The 22,356-nt window shown below is 39.6% G+C and overlaps 1 protein-coding gene across 1 annotated transcript in view; it reads left to right on the top strand.

Moving 5' to 3' along the window:
- The window catches only part of MYO3B (myosin IIIB), a 298,357-nt gene that overhangs the window by 57,240 nt on the left and 218,761 nt on the right, over positions 1-22,356 (top strand). Inside the window, exon 7 of the mRNA XM_043525586.1 lies at positions 9,922-9,987. Within this exon, the coding sequence (XP_043381521.1) occupies positions 9,922-9,987 (66 nt within the window). The remainder of the gene's footprint in view (positions 1-9,921; positions 9,988-22,356) is intronic.

Consider the following 22,356-nt stretch of genomic DNA (forward strand, 5'->3'; position numbering starts at 1 on the left):
CTGCACATTTAACCTTCATATTGGACCAAAAATCACCCAACTAATTCCATATTGAGGTCTTGCAGACCCCCTATTATGTCAAAATTGGGGGGAGGGAAACACAAGGGATGCATTTAACATAGACTTTATTGTAGCCAGTGAACTAATAAACTATGAGCAAGTTAAAATTTCCCTAGATTCAAAAGCACACTACACAACGCTTTTGCTGGGGTCTAATTGACCCCATGATCAAACACATTTTTTAAAAAGCTACACTCTCTACAGGTGTCAGGCTCTAACTGACCCCATGTTTAGACAATGAATATAGATAGCATATATATCTATGTAAAATGGGGTGATACTGTTTGGAAAAATTCCAAAGTGCCTTTCCACAGAATGGCAAGATCTATATGGCCTGCTAAACCCAGGGTTGTGAGTTCAATCCTTGAGGGGGCCATATAGGGATCTGGGGCAAACATTGGAGACTGGTCCTGCTTTGAGCAGGGGGTTGGACTAGACGACCTCCTGAGGTCCCTTCCAACTCTGATATTCTATGAACAATATAAAAGGCACAGGCACAGCAAAGTAGCTGTAAATGGCCTAGTACTTCGAACAAATGGAGCAAATAGGTGACATATGTTCTGAACATACCACAGTTTTGACACTTTGCACATTTTGGGTGTGTTTTTCTGTCTCGTTCTCTGAGCAGATGTAACATCTTCCCATTTCTTAGGCTCTGGATCAGTATCCAGCACACTAGACATGGCTTCCCTGGCAGCCTGAGGCGAGAGGCAAGGCTGCAATGTTCTTACCTGCACGAGTGGTTTTACCATTTCTGTACTCAGGTCCCTGAGAAACATCCATCTCTTATTCAGAGATTTATTATGCCATGTGCAATTCAACAGAATCCAAACAATGTATGCATTCAGACGTGCACAGTGCATGTGCAATGCAACAGCGAGTCTTTGCCCCAGCAACAGCATCTGTCAAGTGTAGGCTTGCGAGAAAATGTATCTGACAGTTGTGGCTTCCCAGAAACTCTTCCTATCAAGTGTAGGCTTCTCAGAAACTCAGTTTGACAGTGTTATCTTCAAAGACACTCAATTTGCTGGACTATTGTGATCATACATGAGGCAAATGTTACCTGGGGTCTCTCAGACCCCCAAGACCTTTTTGGTGCGTTCTTTTGAACAAACAAACAAACAAATCACTGAAACTCTGATGATAAAAACAATGCTGAAAGAGTCATATAATAATATTGTAATTGCTGCCTCGAAACAAAAATAATCTAGTCTTGGAATACCTGCAAAATTAATTTGGGGTATAACTGACCCCCAGTACCTGGTGAGTGACATTTTTTCGCTACACTAAAACCACTAGAGGCATGCAGCCAAAACCAATGCTAACAGGTTGTCCTAATCATAGATGGAGAATACTTAAAGAAAGAATAGACAGTGGTTTGCCTGTCGTACTTTATTTAAATGTTTGTATATGTTTGGGATCCAAGAGACCCCCAAAGACCTTGGAAGTGTAGTACTTTCATTTTCCCTATTGACTGACATTGAGGGGTCAAATTGAGCCTATTGCCTTTTTTAGTGACTTTTTTTGGCTACATAAAAACCACAGCAATTAGGTTAAAAAAACCAAAGCGGAACGCTTCACCTCATCTTAATTTGAGAATACTTAATGTAAGCAGAGGCACAGGTTTGGCACAACATTTTTTATTTATATTTTACGTATATTTTTATCAGATAGACCCCCCAAACCTCAGGAGGGATAAATTGTGTGTTTACGAGGAGGGAAAGCAATGCTTCAGAGAGTGGGGAATGGAAAGACTATACATAAATACGCTGCTGTCAGTCAAAAAAAAGATAGACGGAGGTTGGCAGCAACACTCTAGCACTTTCCCCTCTTATTCAAGCACTGAAGGAGAAGAATTTTTAAGGGTGTTTTGTGGAGAGGACTTAGGTAGGGGCTGGTATAACTAGGAAACATGGGATGAAATTAAGCAAATTAAAATGTCCTACCAGTGAGGCAGAGAGAACTTGTCTTTTCTTTCTTTAGTTTCTGTGCCTCAGAATATGACTGTTTATATCTAAGGGCATGATCCAAAGCCCACTGAGGTGACTGGAAAACCTCCTATTGACTTCAATTGGCTTTGGATCAGACTCCACAACTGCAAAGGGCAGGGATAGAGTCCATGGCCATACCTCCTTTGTAACACCTGGAAAGCTGAGGAAGGGCTAGGATAGCAGAGAACCCCACCCTTTGTATCAGCCAGATGACTTTGGTGTGAGAAGGGGGAAACAGAGACAATGCTCCTTCTCCCTGGGAATGGAGGCTTAAAATTTATCAGATACCTACTAGTCAGAGGCTGATAAGAAAGATGGACCTTCCTGAGCATGCAGCCCAGTGACAGCACCCTGGTAGGCATCCCAGGACTCTCCTCTTTCTCTGGAGCTGAGGGAGACTGTGCAGGGTTGCTTTCTCTCTTGGGCATTACCCATTGCTAGTGGGACCTCCATCTTTACCAGTTTGTGGCTAGTAGGTTTAGTCTATTGGCTATAAGGTGCTTGGTAAATTTTCCAAGCTTCGTATGTGGGTGCTTAGGGTACAGATGGGCATAAGAAAGGAGAAGCATGGGTGTGGCCTATAGAAAGTAGGGCTGATTGAATAAGCATTCAGTGAATATATAATATGAGAGATTTCAGTCAAATAATTTCCTCAACAAATACTTTTTTGCAATCTTCACTTAGCTCGATAGCTGACCAAATACTATTTGTTGAAGGTATTATTTAATAAATAGATGTAAAAATCATCAGATAATATTTGTAACAAATATATTTTACTGCTATGTGACCAGCTTTTTAGTAGGTTTCATATTTAAAAAGAATTAAATTCAATGTGGATTGATAATATTTTAATTAAATACAGTGCACAATTAACAACTGTTGTATTCCTTAAAATTTCAGGGCACATGGCTTTAGGGTGATTAGTGGCCCAGGAGCTGTTCATACTGGTTATTAGGCTTATTCCTTGGTTTAGTGGCTGTTGGGGATATTTTTCAAGCCTTTTGACAAATTACATTAGCTTTATTATGAGGACAGCATGTCTTGCCCATTTCTTGTCATTATGATCTCCTCTTTGACCTCCTTATGTGAGACCCCAACATAAAAGTGCCCTGGGGCCCTTTCAGATTTAATGTGAGTAAGGCTGTGGAATGGGAGATCTTTTGGGCTTGAAAAGGATGCTCATTTAGCTGTGACTAACTCTCTAGCCAGTCCTGCTACCTCAGGACCTGAATCTGTAAATGTGTATTTCTTGGCCTAAAGCCTCAGGCAGCTCCCATTAAAGTCTATGGAAAACCTGCCATAGTGCAGGTATAGGTAGTTACTCACTCCTGCTGTGATCAATCTAATTAATTTCTGTGTTACTGTACAGAATAGTAAGTCTTTGCAGGGTGAGACCTTAAGCTTGTGTGAGAACTTGTTAGGTATAAATTTCATTCAGGTATTACCTATTTTCATACAAGCCATTTGTATTATATAACCATTTGTGGTAGAATCTCATTATTACACATCATTAACTTCTCACTTTTTTTATAGACAGAAAATTTCCCCTTAGGAAATAGGTGTATATGTATCATTTCAAGTGAAATCTGCTTAAGTATAAACTGGCCAATATCAACATAAATATTGTCTCTGGTTGTCTCATTTCAAACTGTTGTAAGAAATGCACAAGAAGCATGTACCTGATTGTGTTTGCCAGAGCCTGTTCATGGTGACAGGTGTGGATGTTCAGCTGCTAATTCCCCCATTAGAAACAATGTGGCAGGCTGTGATGACACAGTCTGTTCATTGGAGACTGGGTCTGGTTTTCCTTTATAAAATACGTTGCTAAATGTATTGAAATAATTTTTTTTAAAGTGCATTTTGCTTTTCAAGCATTTTTAATTTCTCAGAAAAAGTATTTAAAATCTGAAGCAGTTATTTTCTTTTTGTGTATCATAAATCTATTAACTATGAGCAGTAATTAGGCACCCAGCTTAATGTAAAGGACAAATGGTGCTCACTGAACCATGTCGCTGGTCTGATTGTGGTAAAATAACCCATTTGGTTTTACCAGCTGTGACTTTGGAGGCAAACTGAATGACAGAAAACACATTAAACTCAACGTATTAAAACATTTCCAGCACCTACTCCCTATTACTGATCATTCAGAATCAATTCTTCTCTGGGGCTGGGCTTGCTAATGTCTTCATGTTCTAAGGAGCACTGAACTTTAAAAACGTGTGTGCGTATGTAGGTTACCTTCTGTATGGGCTCAGTGCAACAGTCCTCACTCATACAAAACTCCCACAAAGTAAGTACAACAATCAGACCATGGAAGGCAGAGAATGTAGTGAGAGGAGGACAATATCCATCTGCAGAAGAATGATTCTACCTAAGGAAATGGAACATTTGGTATTGGTCTAATTATAGAACTAATGACTAGGGGAAAAAAGGCACAAACTTGGGAAATAAATGGTTGATCACCCCTCTTGCATCAGAGTGCATTTAGAAAGGTCTAGCTATGCCAGCTCATGCAATGAACTTCATATCTACTTCTTGCAATTATCCATCACTTATATTAGAAAATAAGCTGCTATTGTCCTTGAGCTACTTATATATGGCAAGGATGATTGAACTGGTTACATGTGCTCTTTTTGAAGAAGAAGAATAGCATAAAACGCATCAGCAAGTTACTAAGAGATGGATATTTAGCTTTTCTATGAATATGTGCAAAATGCTGCAGAAGCTGCCAGATACTAATGAAGTCCAATGACATCAGCTGATGCAAAGAGATGCCATCAATAGAATAACACATGTTGGATATAACATAATCTTGAGACACAAATGACCTTAGATAGATCCCTGTTTGGGCCAAAGTACCAAGACAAGTGCTGTATTTGGCTGTGATTCAACAGTATGTGCTACATAAGCTATTTGATTCGGTCACTTTATATTTCATACACGCAATTCCAGTATTATAAATCAGGGTTTTTAATTGATCATTAGTTTCAGATTTCAGGAAAGTTACAGTCTTTTCAAAGAAAAACCAAATTCGTGGACATTTACGTATCCCTGGATATTAACCTATTTCCATGTGCTTAACACTCAACCGTTGTCTTAGGAGTTTGTCTGGCTCCCTTTTGCAGGAATCTTGGCCTCTTCAGATGCTCCAAGATCCTTGGTAATCCCCACCTCCACCATACAATGCAGTGAAACCTTTGTCCTAACTAAACCACATTTTGTCCTATCTAACTTTGGGACCTGCAAAGTGCCTTTCCCCAGAATGGCAAGATCTTGTCCTATATATTGAACTGTCCATAAAAACTCTGTAGGAATCCTTGGTGAGTACTGTGTGTTCAAGTCAAATCTAATTTTTAAAAATTCTATTATAAAAAGAAAAATTAAGCTAACACACTATTTTAAAAGGCTTTAAAAGGCCATCACTTAGCTTCCTCCAGCAGAGGCTGAACTGCTACAGCCTCAGGACAGATCAGGAGATATTTGATGACAACAGAGTCACTTACAGCTCCCTGAATCCTCTTGGGGTAGGACAGCCAGTGGACAAGGTGCTTCTCAAAAGGAGAAAAAAAGAAAGGCATCCTTCTGGTCCAGAGGGAATATATGTTGGCTCCATTCTGGGAGAAGGGAATGCCAGAGTGTTGCTTATGATTTTGAGAGGGGGTGGCCTTACCAACACTAGAATTTTCTTTAAAATCTCCTATTAGTGAGCTCAGGAGGGGAGCTTCAGCCCACGGATAGCAGCCAAGAAAAGCCCTGAGCATTGGAAATGCTAAAGGTCAAAGTTTATCTGGATTGCTAAAATTTGCATAGATTTCTAAAATTCTAAAATCATAGATTGCTAAAATTTCCAACAATCTTGGAAAGCCTGTCATGGTATGGTGCAAAGGATTGGAACAATTAACATTATAGTGTGTTTCTACTAGTTTTTAATTTAAGTTCAGTTAAATTGGGATTAGTGTGGCACAAGTGAGGTTTATAGTGCTTCAAGAAGAAAATCTAAGCAAATTGATGCTCCAGTCACCCAAGAGGAACAAGGGAGCCATATATACAGGCAGTGAGGGGTAGCTGAAAGAGCCAGAGTTCTAGTTTGCATGGGGGAAAATGCAGATCTGGGCATAGGAGATATATCCCTAAAGCTAGGATAGTGATTAGTGGAAGAGAAAGCTGCCAACCACTTGAGAAGTCCCATTTGGGAAGGACTTTTATTCTTAAATGTATTGTTATTAGAATTGTTACAATTGTATTATCTCTTATTGTAGCATAACGTGACTCTCAGTGAATTGCATTATGTGTTAATCAGCATATCCTGTACCTTATTCCAGCTGGTATTTTATTTACTCCTGCATATGTGGCCATTTATAGGGAAATCCACTGAGTACTAGGTGTCCATGAAACTCCAATAATAGGCATGCCTAAACTTCTTGGCTTCATGGTTTATTATGAGGTTACCACTGCTTCCATAGAATCAGCCTGTAGAAGGCTATATGGGAGTGCATAACATTATCCTTAAGTAACACAGCAGATCTGACTTAACTTCAGTGACAAGTGAATTGGCTTTTTTCTGAACACATATGAATGCAGAGTGGACAGTAAGACTGGGTTCCAAACTTCATTCAATGTTCTTCAATATTGTGATTTTAAATCAGGCGTTAATGTTGGTTAAACATTCTTTGGTTATATTAACCAAAGTCACTTGCTAGACTCTCTGTGCAATGGACCAAGAGGCAACATTTCATCTACTGGGTAATTTAAATAGTAAAAGCATATAAAGGTATTAATACGTTGCACTTAAATAGCATCTTCCATCAAAGGATCTCAATGTGCTTTACAAACATTAATTAAATTTAGCCTCTTAACAAGCTTCTGGGATGTGTAAACAGTATCACCCCATTTTACAGATAGGGCAACTGAGACCCAGATTAGGAGATTTGCCTAAGAACACAGACGTCTACGGCAGTGCCAGGAATTGAATCCTGGACTTCTGGCATCCAGTTCTGTGCTTCAACTATAAAACCACCTTTCCAATATAGCCTAGATGATTAGAGAGAATTTAGGAATAATACCAAATTCTTCCATGAACAGATATAGAAATATTAGGCTCAAGAAACTGTCCATAAACTCAGGGACTCATTAGTTACTTTATAATTGTCAGTGATTTATGATTTGGTGGATGGAATATTGAGAAGCCAATAAAAGAAGAAGCAGGCACCTTTGATGCTAGCATAATCTGATGGCCATTTGTAGGAATCATTCTGTTTTTACATGGTTTTCCTTTAGTTAGAAAATAATCAATTGATTATCTGTATTCCCACAGGCAAATCAACAATAACATTTGGTTCACTGGTCTGTTCTTCTGTTACGAAATCCTACCTGGGTCCATGATAACATCTGCAACCATGGGATGTATTAAAGTTTAAATGTTTTACCCTGTGGTCTCTTTATAAAGCTTCTTTTTAGAATATTCTTAGTGAAATAATGCTATGGAACTGACACTACCTCTGGATTACATTCTTTATATTAAACCCCATTATTACCTTCATGAATATAATCAGATGCTAGACTTTGAGAATAGTATCTAAAAGAACATGCAAACAATTCTATATTAGCTACATTACATAATTCATGAGTACTGGTGAAACTTTTGACAAACCAGGCTTGACTTTTGAATTTGCAATGAAATTCCAAACTAGGGAGGTTTAACTGCAAACATTCGGCAGGCAGTAGGAATATACTTCACACTGAGACACTGTAGTGATTGGTGCTATTATCAGAACTTGGAGAGTTAGATAAAGTAGTGTTCCTGTAAAGTAAGGTATGTGGAGTCAAAAGTGGAATGACCGGAAACATACTTGCTGTTATCCACAATAAGGAACAGGAGTCTCAAGGCCACTCTGAAAGTACATTAGAGAGAGGCTTGGTTTTATCTGACGTGCTAGCCATTGTTCATTAGAAAGATTTTTGAAGCTTGTCTCTCTTTCAGATATAGTCTTGTTTCTTGATGTATCTTCTGAAAGCATCTACTGTGCTTTGTGTTTGAAGGTACAGTTACAGATTCTCTGATGTACCCAAAGATATAAACATGGTTATTGGAAGACAGGACTGAAATATTAGTGAAAATAACCCATCACATATTTTTTCTAATGGTAAATTTGATAAATGATGTGCACCTCAAACATTCTGAATTTCTTTACTTTGTGAAGAAAATTACACTCTCGGCATCTGCTATAACAAAAGAGAAAAATAATAACATATTCAGCTCAGACAACGTGACAACCTGCAATGAAATGAAATGACTGCATTTGTTTTGAATAGATACAGATGAATGAAAATGGTCCATTTATTACAAAGCCACATTGTCTTTTTTAAACTATGTTTTGATTTTTTTTGGACTAGTAATTGTTCAATGGAGCTACTATTTGAATGTACATGTGTGAGAAATTCAAAGACTGCTAAACAGATCAGTACAAATTTACATTGTGTTTATGTTGCTTACTCTTTGTTTTCCAAAATGTTTCCAAACCATGTCTTGTTGTAGAGTGTGGCCCTGAATTAAATGAGCGTGATTCATAATGCAATGTAGAGACTATTCATGACAATTTGGTATCAGATTCAGCTAAAGTATATGACTATTTTTGCCAGTTCAGTGTGTCCTCAAATACAATAAAACACAAATTAGTAAAGTTTTTTAACAGACCTTTCTTACCAAACATATTTGAAAACTTTAATTGCTTGAAGAAAGCCATGGAAGATAATGACCCAACGTGCCAGGCAGGAAACTTTGTTTTGTTTTTACTAGAAATGGGCCTTACTGGATCTGGGAGTGGAGCCAAACTCACACAAAGTTTGAGGAGTTCAGATCTGGTTTTCTGGTAGATCCTTCTGATGGAGATGATGATAGTCACCAAAATTGTATCCAGGTCTGAATTTCCTCCGTGTTCAAGTGGTTTGGATTTGATGTTCCACTATGGGCCCAATATTTACTTGTCTATATAACTTACTGTAGTATTCAGTGAGGAAAGTGGTTATATGGCAACTAATATGTGGCAGCATATTTGTTATTTCTAAGACTCTGGAGAGACAAGATAGGTGAGGCTATATCTTCTATTGGACCAACCTCTGCTGGTGAGAGAGACAAGCTTTCAAGACACACAGAACTCTTATTCAGGTCTGGGAAGGGAACAGAAGTTGGTCCAATAAAAGATAATACCTCACCCATCTTTTCTCTCTAATATCCTGGGACTGACATTGCTACAACTACACTGAATACAACAATGTAAGCTTCTGGGTGCATTCTTATGGAAGCCCCTGTTAATAGTTTTAGTGTTCATTATATGGAAACATTAATCTCCAGGTTACCAGAATATAAAAGTATCAAGTCATTAATGATTGAAAGTTACCACCATTTGTTGATGATCTCTCCCTTAGTTTTTAATATGCAGGTGTCCATGTTTCTGCACATCACGATCATAATTGGTTAGCTGAGTGGAGAGGCCAAGGACTGAATGGGCATGGAGACTGGATTAACTGCTCAGCCCTCAGATGATCCCTTCAGAGTCAAGCTGAATTAAAGCAAACTGTAGGGAAGCTTGCATGATGTGCACTATGCATTCTGTACTTGTCACCAGCATCAACATCAATGAAATAAAAAGGGGAAATTCATTAAGAGGGAGAGGAATTGTTAAAAAAACCCAAACCAAATGAGACAGGCATCCAAAGCATATAGACTATTTGGACATTCCTTTCTGTGTCACCATTTTCTAATAGAGCTCATGTTATCTTTATTGAATATCCATGAGAAAATTGCAATAACATTATGATTTAACAGATCTTCCCTTAATATTTAAAACTGAAAACTGTGTTTATTTTTCAGAAATCCTCCCCCTACTTTGCTACACCCAGAAAAATGGTGCAGAGGATTCAACCACTTCATTTCACAGTGAGTTTTTCCTCCATTTAAAAACTGCTTACTCTGCAAGGCCTTACAGAGTGACATGAAACCCTGGAAGCAGAATTTACTTGGTTCACACAGTTGTTTTGCTTGGTAGAAGGTTATAACACAGATGATCTTCTCATAAATTGAAGACTGCATATCATGTTTTGAAAACTGACCAGCTCAGTTTGATCTCTTCATGCAATTTGCTTAACAGCAGCTGTGGACTGTACTAAGTTGACTAGCTTCTTGACTTGTGATGGACCCAGGGTGAATTTATTAATACACCTGGTTTGCTTGATGGCTTAGAGGTAAAGTTTGGTGGTATAGGAGATCTAAATGTGGTAGCAACATATGGACTTGCCTTGCAGGGAAGGGTTTGCTGAAGTAAATTCTAGGCAATTAAAATCAAAATGAAAAAGGAGAGGAACAAAGCGGATGTCCTAACCCCCTTCCATCCAACCTTGGATACCTCTAACAAACCAAAACCAGGAGAACATATTAAGTTAGGGACTGATGTGTTATCTAGGTGCCACTCAGCTTCAGCATGGGATCCTGAATAAACCAAACTCATGTTTTGTTTGTTAGTACAAGTAAACTAAGAAATGCATAATTTACCTTTTATCATCAAATCTAAAACTCTTATAATAACTTCCATTAATAAGCAAATATATGATATAATAGAGGTCTATAAAATCATGATGGATGTGGAGAAAGTAAATAAGGAAGTGTTATTTACTCCTTCTCGTAACACAAGAACTAGGGGTCACCAAATGAAATTAATAGGCAGTAGATTTAAAACAACCTGTGTAACTCCTTGCCAGAGGATTTTGTGAGGGCCAAGACTATAACAGGATTCAAAAAAGAGCTAGATAAATTCATGGAGGATAGGTCCGTCAATGGCTATTAGCTGGGATGGGCAGGGATGGTGTCTCTAGCCTCTGTTTGCCAGAAGCTGGGAATGGGCGACAGGGAATGGATCACTTGATGATTACCTGTTCTGTTCATTCCCTCTGAAGCTCCTGCATTGACCACTGTTGGAAGACAGGATACTGGGCTATTTGGGCCTTTTGTCTGACCAAGTATGGCCATACTTATGTTCTTATGTTCACCATATCTTAGGACTTCATTCTGCGCTAATATGCCCTTATGTTATCAGATCCTTATTGATTCAACACTATTCAAGTTACTTAATGCTTTAAATCTCTTATTCCTGGTGCTTCAACTGAAACAACACTCCTCAGTTTTTGTTTTTTCCCCTTGGCTTTGAAAACCTGGCTAGGTCCATTCTGTACCTGTGCCACAAATAATGTATCCAGAAATCTCTTGAACTAGCAGTGGTACATGAACTGAGTCTGACACAGACTTTCTGAAGTTGGTCTTTTGGGGCAACTTCCCATTTTAGGAGGTTGAAGATTAAGCACTTGATCCAAAGCTGATTAAAGTCAATGGAAAGACTCCTATTGACTTCAGTGTTTTTTGGATCAGGCCATAAGGTAAGGCAAGGTGCTGGCTGACCTACAGGTGGTATCTACTACCGATGAAAACTAAAGGAGATTTTTTTTGCTGAAGTGGTAGAACTCTGTGCATTTGGAGCAGATAGACCCGACCTCTTTTTCTATGCTACATGTGCCTGGTTTAACTAGTAACTATGTAGTACATTGTGATCACTGATTAATTACAAAGGATAAAAATCTTCCAAGTCTGCAATGGATGATGGCTGGCTTTTCTTCCATATTGACAGAGAACCCCTAAAATGTGAAGCTTGAGGTGCTTGTGGCGGTCAGCCAATGTTTGGGAGAAAATCATCACCGATGGTCTAATATTCTGTTTGTGTTGTGTAGAGACAAGGCAGTTGGTAAATATGAGAACAAAATTCAACTATTTGATACATCCTGCTTCAGTGTTGTCCTCCACACGCTTCCTTCTTGGTGCCTTCATTCTTGGAAACCCTTTCAGAGCTTGGGAACAATACAATAAATTAAGCTTAACACTTCCTGACTTTTATTCAAACTTTTAATTAAATGTGAACACTGAAATCCAATAGGGTATAAATGATTCTATAGTAGGAGTCAAGGTTTGGTGGTTTATATATCCAGTGTAATATTTGTCTTTTCAGTTTTTTGATATCCTGAAATTATACGTTTGTAATCTGATCAATTTTAATTATTTGTTTCCCAACAGCTATTCTCCAAATTCGTTGAACCTGCTTTTTGTTTTTACAGTAACATACACAGTGAAGCAGTGAAGTGTACTAATAAGCAGTGTTTTAAACATAAATGATATCTGAAGCAATACAACAATTGCAATAAATTTACCAGTTTTGTAGTTTCATGAAAGAGAACATTGGAATGGAATTTGCTGTGACATTGCCACATTTTGTTTACTGGTTTGCAATCTCCCATAAGAGGTGAAGTTACGAAACATTTTTAACCAGGGTTCAGTTTACATTAGTAAACCTTCATTTTTTTTATAATAATAAAAACATCAGACTATACAGCTGTGAACCTTTTAGCCACTACTGATAATTGGCTCATTTATATGCATTAGTTATGCATTTGTCAATGCATGACTCATGACAGCTTAGTTATGATAAATTAAAAGTAATGATTATATAAATTCCTTACTGCCTTTTATCCATATGTTAGGACCTTGCCTGATGTTTCTGTCACCCTTGTGATGAGTGGTTGGCTTTGTAGTAATTTCATTATCTACTTCTCTCCTGATGGCCAACATCATTTGCATAACAAGCTTATCTGGTTCAAGTTGTGGTCCAGACCTGTGTATTGACACAAAACGGAGCATGCTGCTTCAGCTAAGCATACCTTTGACTTAAGTTCTGTTGATACAGTGATTTCATCCTTGCCAACACTGGCAAATTTAGGCAATGTAGTTTCTTTTCCATATTTCTGTGCCTTGTTCAGAGTAATAGCGGTGCTCCAGATGTAATGCCAAAATGTTCTTCCTGCCCTGAGAGCCTTTTGTATTCTAAGTAGTCACTCACATATCACAGTAATTTGTAAAAACTTCCAAGCTGGAAGGTGTAGTGTTTTTCTCATCTAGCTTTTGAGCCGATTGTAGGCAATAAAGGTAAATTACTTTTGTTAACATGAAATCCACAGAATGCTAGCACAACTTGAGTTAGTGATTTTGCTGTAAAATCTCAGTGGACACAAAGCACAGGTAGTTTTTACCTGGATGTACATAGGTGAGGTCAAAACTCTCTCCCTTCCCTTACCTAGTGTTGACCTTGACGAGCTACGTTGAGGTAAAAACTACAGCACCTTGTCTCCACTAGGATTTTGCAATGATATAGCTAATGAGATAGTTAGCTTGCTGTAGAAACACACCTTGTTGGTGGTGAAGACATAGCCTTTATCAAGCCATCTCAGACAACAGCAAAATGGCATGTCATTTCCTATAAGTAGGTTTGGAAGGATTAGATTTTTATTGGTAAAGTTGGTAAACATTGATTTCATTGCACACTCACAAACTGAAAATATATTCCCATCAATGATGATAAAAATTTACAGATAGGCAAAGTAAGAAAAATGCTGTGTGAGAGCTGTGGTTTGATTTAAGGATGTTTACTTTGTATATTTTGACATGTGATGTGTTTTAATGGTTATAGAGCTTTAGCTTTTTGAATCTCAGCATCTACTGTCATTAAATAATTGCTGTCTGAGCCCCTATAATTTCCTGCAACTGTGAAAATTTGATAAAAATTGGAAAAAAAAGCTTAGAAATAAATATCGATATCCATCAAAATAATAAAAATCAAATTCTACCAAGCTTATCTATAAAGTTACTTAAACAACTGCATCGATTGCCACCTTGATACGTACTAAAAATGATAGACTTTTACCTATGTTCATTCAATTGAAATAAAATCTCAGGTTTGAAAAGTTCACTCCATCCTATGACTGTGAAAATTTATGAGGCTAAACTTCTTTTTTTGCAGCTGCAACATTAACGTATGTCCTCATATGGTAACAATTCGTGTCGAGCACCATTTACACATGTGGTGTTTCTGAATTCATGCAAGAATGTTAATATGGTAAATGGTAAAATGAGTAAAGATACAAATTAGTTAAAAAGAGTTCAAGCACCACATATAATATTGCAGTGTCTCTGGAAGTGGCAAGAAGAGTTAATGTTTTTGGAGCAGAAGGCTACAATAACCTTTATTTACATTACATCAGAAAATGATCATTTTAATTAAAATGAGCAACGGTATCTCCAGGGACAGACACCTCCTTTTAAATTTATTTAGCCAACAATTAGCTATTATGGATCCTGAAATTAATTTGTCTCTCTCAAGCTGCAGGGAATTAAATAATTAAGAAACTCAGGGAGTAGTAAGCTCAAAATGTAAAATTTCAAGATTTAGTGTCTCCAGCATTGAACACAATAATAAACACATATATTATCAATGACTGATTGTAAAAACGATGGAAACCGGATTTCCTAACTTTTTTAATTTAGAGTTTTGTATTACGTTTTCATGTAAAACATGATTATAGCCATGCATCACAAGGTTGAGTTTCAGACTGAAGAGTAATTTATATCTCCTAATTGATCATCTAGATCCTAAGGGCCCTATTTTGATCTCACTGATGTCTCATTTATGATCTCAGTTTTCTGGCTGTAGGTCACAAAAATGTGACACAGAGAAAGACCATATTACTGTATTTTCTCACTTGGGATGCGATGTACGTTTGACTTGAGAAACTTGTCAGTTACTCAGTGGGAGGGAAGAGAGCAGTGTTTGCAAATGTCAAAAAGAGAAGGAGATGCTAGAACTGGGGTAGCAGGACAAATGAGTAAATTACTCATGTTCTCCACTTCACACTTTTCTGAAATCTTAGAAAATCTAGGTATAGAATAAGTTTAAAGTAGTCCATGTTCAGCAGCTGAACCTGTATCTCATTAACCTGGCAGTATTGCAGAGGTCATATTTTCACACACGGGAGCTGTTTTCAGGGTGAGGGGGAAAAAGAGTATTCAGTGAAGTTCACTGCCTTCAACTAACCAGAGAAGAGACGAGTTCTTTAATGAGAACTAAAAGATCTTTAAAGAGATCTAAAAACTTTTAGGGGTACCTTTTGTCCAATAGAGTATACCACTTAACACTAATGTTGATGCCGCAGTAGTTTGAGTGCTGCTGATTCTCTTCCTGTTTCACTGGGCTTATCCTATTGCTTTTCTCAGCTGCCCATTGCCACAGAGTACCAAGAAGAGCGGGAGGAGGAAGATAGGCAATACTAGGAATACTGAGCAGGATGAGGGAGAGCATAGTGCCAGTCAGACAAAGGAAAATGCAAGAATTGCCTGTGAAGTACCAGTTTCTTTCATGTCTTCCTTCTTTAAACTCCACTCTTCATTGCGCAACCTGCCAAAGAGTCTCCTATCACACCCACCAAGATGTTCTTGCAGCTCAGCTCAAAGCCTAGTGGCTCACAATACTCTGACTACTTCCATCTTTTCCTTTATAGGAAAGAAAGCCTTAATTGCAGCTGCTCAAAGTCCCAGTGCTTCAGCTGCTGGGACCCCCTATGAGAACCAAGGTGCCACATGCCACTCTATGGTGCATCCATTCTTAAGGCTTGCTCTGGGAAAGCATTAAGTGACTCTGAAGTGTTTTTAACATTGTGTTTTCACTAGAGAAGAAAGGTCTTAGGATAGTGCTAGACAGAGAGGGCTTAAGAGATGGTCAAGAGGTGGAAATCAGAGGAACACAAGGATGTGGTGAGAGATCAGCAATTTCAAATATCTCTATACCAGAAATCCTGATGATATTGGCTGTTCCTGAATTATTTCTCCAATATATTGGACACAGACATTTTCCATGAGCATTTCTACAATGAGTTATGTAGATTTTCTTTCCCCTCACCTCACACATATTTTTTCATTCACCAGACATAGAGAATACTGCAAGGAAAATCCCAGTTGTCTGATACCTCTTCAGGATGTCCAGACAATATTCCAGGAGATCCTTGTGGTTCAGGATCTACTATACCTGGCATTTCTTTTGGAGGATTCACCTGTGATTCTAATGCAACAGAGAGAACAGAAACTCTACATCTATTTCTCTTCCAGTAGCTCCATTTTCAGGGGAAGATTTAATCCTTTCAAGTCAACTTGTTCTATCTCCCGTAGATAGGCTAGAGCACCACCAACATAGGATCCAGCTTTTGTGTATTATATATTTTTGCAGCATGAAAGAGAGAGAATTAACTAACAATGAAACAGTGATAGGACAAATAAAGGCCTAAAACTGAAAAGAAATATAAACTAGATAATCGATCAGAACCTCCTCCCTGATAACTGCCCCTTTGCATTGCACTGGCAGTGAAAGGAGACATCAATAATGCCTGTCTCTTACTGCTAGATCTCAAAGTCCTTTACAAAGGAGGTAATTATTATTATCCTCATGTCACAGATGGGAAAACTGAGGCAAGGAGGGAGAAGTGACTTGCCTAAGGTCACCGAGCAGTTCAGTGAGAGAGCCAGTTATTGAACCTGTCTCCTGAATTGCAGTTTGGTGCTGTTACCACACTGCCTCCTACAGAGACTTGCCATGAGGCGCAGATCTGCATGCCATTCCTTCCAGCCCCTGATGTATACATCATGTTTGGTGTGTGGTTGTGGGAGAAGCACTGTTTCATAGATTCGTAGATACTAAGGTCAGAAGGGACCATTATGATCATCTAGTCTGACCTCCTGCACAACGCAGGCCACAGAATTTCACCCATCCACTCCTGCGAAAAACCTCTCACCTATGTCTGAGCTATTGAAGTTATAAATACTGACTATGTATCTGTACTTCAAATGTAGTTACACCTGGGTAACGCCCACTAGACAAGATGCTTTCAGTCTAAATAGCTGGTTGTAAAAGGATCTATTCAGGGTAATGGGCCATTAAAAATATTAGGCCTTAGGAGAGGCTTATCTCCCATCTGGTGAGCCTTCCTGAGAATGCTACAGACAGCCTGTGAGTGATGGCTGCTATGACTACAAGGACATGTGACCAGGCCACATGATGCTGGACTCCATCTTGGGATGTCAGTATTTTTCCACAAACTGCTCTGGGAACCAAGCTTTGGGAACAAAAGGTTCCCACCATATGCAAAAGCTATACAAGTCAGGGAGTAACATCATCTGGGGTTCTTCACTCCCCACACAAGAAGACTCCTGGAAACACGTGAGGAACAAAGACTGAACTGGGGGAAGGGCTGGGCCCAGGCTAAAGGGATTTCTAGCCTGTGTATGAAACACCTGGGGATGCCAAGCTGTAAAGCAAGTGCAGCTTGTCCCTTAAGAATCTGAAGCCTGCTTGTATCATCCCTTAGGGTGAGAGACTGGATATGAATTAGCAGACTATCTATTATATTAAACTTAGTTTGAGTTTTTTGTTTATTTGCTAGGCAATCTGCTTTGATCTGTTTGCTATCCCTTATAATGACTTAAAATCTATCTTTTATAGTTAATAAACTTGTTTTTTGTTTAATCTAAACGAGTGAGCTTTGACTGGAGTGCTTCGGGAAAATCTCTGCTTGATTACCACAAGTGTGCATGGTCCTCTTCACATTGTGGGAGATGCAGACCGGGTATTATATATACAGGCCAGATTTGACCAGGGCAGGATGGTACTGCTGTGGGGTCCCAGGCTGGGAAGCTGGTGGTTAGGGAGCCTGCGTGTAACTGCAGCTGGGTGTGGGACCTGTATGAATGCTGGTGAAAGTGCAGGCTGGAGGGCTTTGCAGCTTTCACAGAAATACAGTGTGAGAGGGAGCCCAGGCTGGTGGGTCACGGTACTCAGTGGTACCTCATTTCCAAGGGGCACCCCGGGGGGAACCCATCACACTCACCATTCAGCAAAGTCTATACTCAGAGGGGAGTAGCAAGTGGCCCATACAAAGGCTAAGTTAACCTGTGCTAGGCCCTGTGGGGTTGCAGGTCCTGTGTGTTGGGGAGGGGCTGAACACACCAGAGTAAAATATAGAGGGTTGGGATGGGTGATGGATGTGTGGGGGTAGGGGCTCTCCCTTGTGTGACAACTGGGGGTTAGGGGTGGGGCTGTGGCTTCTGGACATACAATTAAGCTCCAATGATTCTTAGCTGGCATAAGGGCCAAACTGGTCCCTTGCCAGCCTCAGTATTGGGGGGGTTAGGAGATATAAAGGTGGCACAGCTCAGCCAAACCCAGGGATCAGGGACACTGACCTTGCTAAATCTTTTTCTTACAATACATTTGTTGTGTCGTGTGTAGAGATGATACGTATATTCCTAAGTGCCAAGTGGTTATGCTCTCTCTGGCTACATCTACATTTGAGCTGGGCGGTGTGATGACCAGACTGCATAGACGTACAGATGCTAACTCTCCTTGAGCTAGTGTGCTAAAAATAGCAGTGTTGCCAGGGTAGCATGGGCAGCAGCTCAGGAGGCTAGCTCAGGAGAAGGAGGTCCGGCTGGGTACATACTCAGGTGGCTAGCCCAGGCTGCTGCCTGTGATACAGTACACTGCTATTTTTAGTATGCTAGCTTGAGCAGAGCGAGTGCGGGTCTGTCTACGCAAGCTGGGACTCTTACCTCCCAGCTGAGATGCAGATGTGCCCTGTGACTGGTGCTTGTGGGCTCAGGTGGCACCTTTGTTGGATTTCTTCCCAGAGGACTTAGAATAAAAAGAGGCCTCGTCTGTACTGCATGATGGGAAAAATCTCATTAAACACATGCTCTTCTGATGGAGAGGAGATATAAACCTCCTTTGTCTTCATTCCAGCTGCATCCAGTTTTAGCAATTTATTGTCACATTTGGAATTTGTTTTCCTCGCTGCAACTCTAGCCCCTTATATGCTTCATCTGGCAGAAATCATCTGGGTGCCACAATGACCTGGCAAAAAGGGGAGCACATTGAGAGCCTACCAAGCTGAGGACAAAAAATACTTTTTGTAATATTAGGTCATCAATGACCTATTGGTTCTAGGGAAGAGAAATCTGAAAGCCAAATATGGCCGTGAGTGTCTGAGGGGAAACACTGTGCCTGAGGAAGGAAAAGGTGAGCTGTGACTTTATCCTGACTTCATCATCATATATTCAACAGGATTTTCAAAACCACATCCTGTTAGCCTAGCTCTGCTTTTGTTGAAGCCAATGCTAAAATTCTCAATGGGAGCAGAGTTAGGCCAGCAACGAGTGTTCTGGAAAATGCCATCTGTTATTTTTAAATCCCTCACCCTTCAGAGTAATGTCCACCTGTGTGTGGCGAGCCAAAACCACATGAGATGTTCCATAGACATTTTTTTTCAAAGCTTGCAGTTGTGGTCTCTTATGGTTACACCTTTCTTTATAATTTCACAGTAACTGAGCTTTTCTTAGCTTTCTAACATTTGTAGGTATTTAGATTACATGATGACCAGTGATAAAATCCAACTGAAAGAGGACTTATTAAGAAAATAGTTGTTGACATTCCAGTATTAGAATATTTCTCTCGTCATTAGGGAAGATTAATAATTTATGGTATTTGCTACCAAATGGCAGATCAATGCAGACGTAAATGTGTTCTGTGCAATAAAATTTATATTATGCATGTGATAATTGACCATTGTGTCATAAATTCAATCCTTTATCTTGGTTTCTGATTGTAGCTAAAGGAAAAGTAAAATATGTTATTTCTCTTGGTGTGCTGGTTTGAGATACAAGACCTATTTAACCTATTACATACAGTCACAGAGTGTGCTTTTAGTCAAAGGGCATCGGTCTGCAGCTCTGTAGACAATAATGTCTGTATTGTCTGTGCCCTTTTGAATTAGGACTGAAACAGAAATGTTGTAGGTAAATCTGCCACTGTTTTCTCTTTATTTTTCAAAACAGGAGTAGCAGTGGGGGGATGGGCAGAAATAAGAACAGGAGGCAGAGAGGCCTCAGAGAAAGGGACACATCATCATTGGATCATTATTACAAATGTAATTCATGATGTGCCTGTTCCCCTCCACCTGTCTGCTGCATGTGACTAACTAGCATCTGCCAGAGAGCTCCATGGAAGACAGAGGCAGGGATGAGCAGTCAGAGGCAGGTGGTGTAGAGAGGGAACAAAGAATAGAAAATTAACCACTTAGCAACCTTCCAAAAGAGCTTATTTTTCACTCCCAGCTACTGGGAACCTGATGTTTGGTCTTCTTCAGTGTTGATAACAGGGAAGTATTAACTTAATCAGAATTCTTCTTACGAGTGTGATAGAGATGATAGTGCTGATTGTTAAAAATTTCTTTTTCCTGAAAGGGTTAAAATGTCTTTGATGAGGCTTCGATATAATGGATCGTGCCAGTATGCTCTGTGCTATCCTTAGGCACTCATTGCCACTCAGTGTCTGTTCACTTTAAAAAATGATTTTATATGGATTTAAAGCTGGTGAAAAATGCTGGATTGATGATACTAGTGAATGACATTCTTTGTTTCTCCACAGAGCAGGTCTGTAGAGTAGAACATGCTTCCCCACAGCAATCTGCCATTGCAACTCAGCCATTGTTTATTATTTGTATTATTGTACCACCTACAGGCCTGGGTCCTCTTGTGGTAGGCACTGTACAAATATATAATGACAAGACAGCCCCTGCTCTGAAAAGTTTACTATCTCAGTGTAAGACTATAGACAACAGGTATGTACATCAAGCAGATGGGGAGAGCACCAGGAAACAATGAGATGAGACTGGTCAGCAGGAAAAACATTGGCTACAGCAAGCCACCTGGGGGTGAAAGAGAAGATTAATTTCAATGCCTTAAACAATCCTAAATCTCACCCTTGAGATGTGCCCTAAAGGAGCAAAATAATCCCAACTGTGTTGGTGGTTTTCGTGATGCAATGTATACATCTGGGCACTAGGAACTGGACTGAGCCCACCAACTCACTCCACATAGTCCACTGGAGAGCCCCCACTTTTGGTCACATTCTGTACTGACTTGAGTCAAATCCAAATTGACAATTTAAAAGTGAAAGGATCCACGTCTGATTTAGTCATTCCCACTGAGATTATAACTGAGCTGAATAGAAACATGTAGCCATAAGCACTTCCATGTGAATTTTATTTTCTAAAATTGTTCCTTTTTTGATAAAATTCAGTAGAACCTGCTTTACGGTGAAGTAGCTTCACTTTAATTAGCATGTGACCCTCAGTGGAAAAGACCTAACTGGTGCAGGGCAATTGCATGAAAGCCCCCCTTTAATTTTCCATGCAAGAAGGGCGTCTGTATTCTGTAAGAACCATACTTGTGTTTTTACAACATGCACATCTAATAGATGTGTATTTGCAGCCCTTACAAGATGTGCATGCAGTGAAAGATACAGTAGGGCTTGTGCAGGATGCAGGAGCTCCAGAAAGGTTGGAAGAGGACATAGATGAAGCGTGCTTTGTCCTGCTACTGCTACTGTGGGACCCCAGACTCAAGAAACACTAGCTCCCATAGTTCCTTACAGTCTAATTTGCGCATCACTATAAAGGGAGCTTAATTCCTTGGAATGCTTTGACAAAACCCAGGACTTCACTTTTTGTTCATTGCGGGTTCATTTTCACTAGGAGTGAGATCCTTACAAGTGGTTTCCACTCTATTTTTTCTTAAATGGCAGCACAAATCCATAGAAACTAAAAGAGAAGAAAATGCTAAGTATCTAACGCAGTATCTTTGTGTGTGTGTGTGTGTGTGTGAGAGAGAGAGAGAGAGCTGCAAATTTATTGTAAGCACACACATGTAACTGATTCAAGTGCTTGGAAATGTTTGAACTGTCATATAGACCTGGCTTTGCTGATCTTGCCTTATAGTGTTTTTCCACTCTACAAACAGCAGGGGTTAGCCAAAGGCAGATTAATTGAGCATGATCATGCCTTGGATTTTATTAATTTTTCAGTTTTGTTTTGGGGGCTTAACCCTTTGATGTGTATTTTAAGACTTTTTTTGACCATGCAGAGTTATTGAAACAATAAATATTAAAAATAAATCTTACCCTGAATCATCAAGGTATTGCCAAGTAGTACTGAGATGTAGCAGCTAATGTATTCAGCAATTGACAATGGGCAAACTTGTAAAGGTTTGCACCTGTCTTGGACTGGGGCATGGGTGGTCAGACCTGGCAGTTGGAGCAGTGTCAGTCAGAGTTGGGACCAGGAAACAGGAGTCTGAGCTGAACAGGGCTTGAGGAAGGCTAGAAACAAGGCAGGCACAGGAGCAATCACACCTGCTGGTGTAAGCATTGAACAATATCTGGCCAAGTGCTACTGCTGGTCTTAAGAGCAGTTCTGGCTGTGCTGCTTGGTCAATCAGGTGATTTGGCCAATGAGGAATTTTGGCTACGGTTAGCTACTAGCTGACCCTGGGCCCAGA

The sequence above is a fragment of the Chelonia mydas genome, chromosome 11, assembly GCF_015237465.2.
Source record: "Chelonia mydas isolate rCheMyd1 chromosome 11, rCheMyd1.pri.v2, whole genome shotgun sequence".
In the NCBI taxonomy this organism is placed as follows: Eukaryota; Metazoa; Chordata; order Testudines; family Cheloniidae; genus Chelonia; species Chelonia mydas.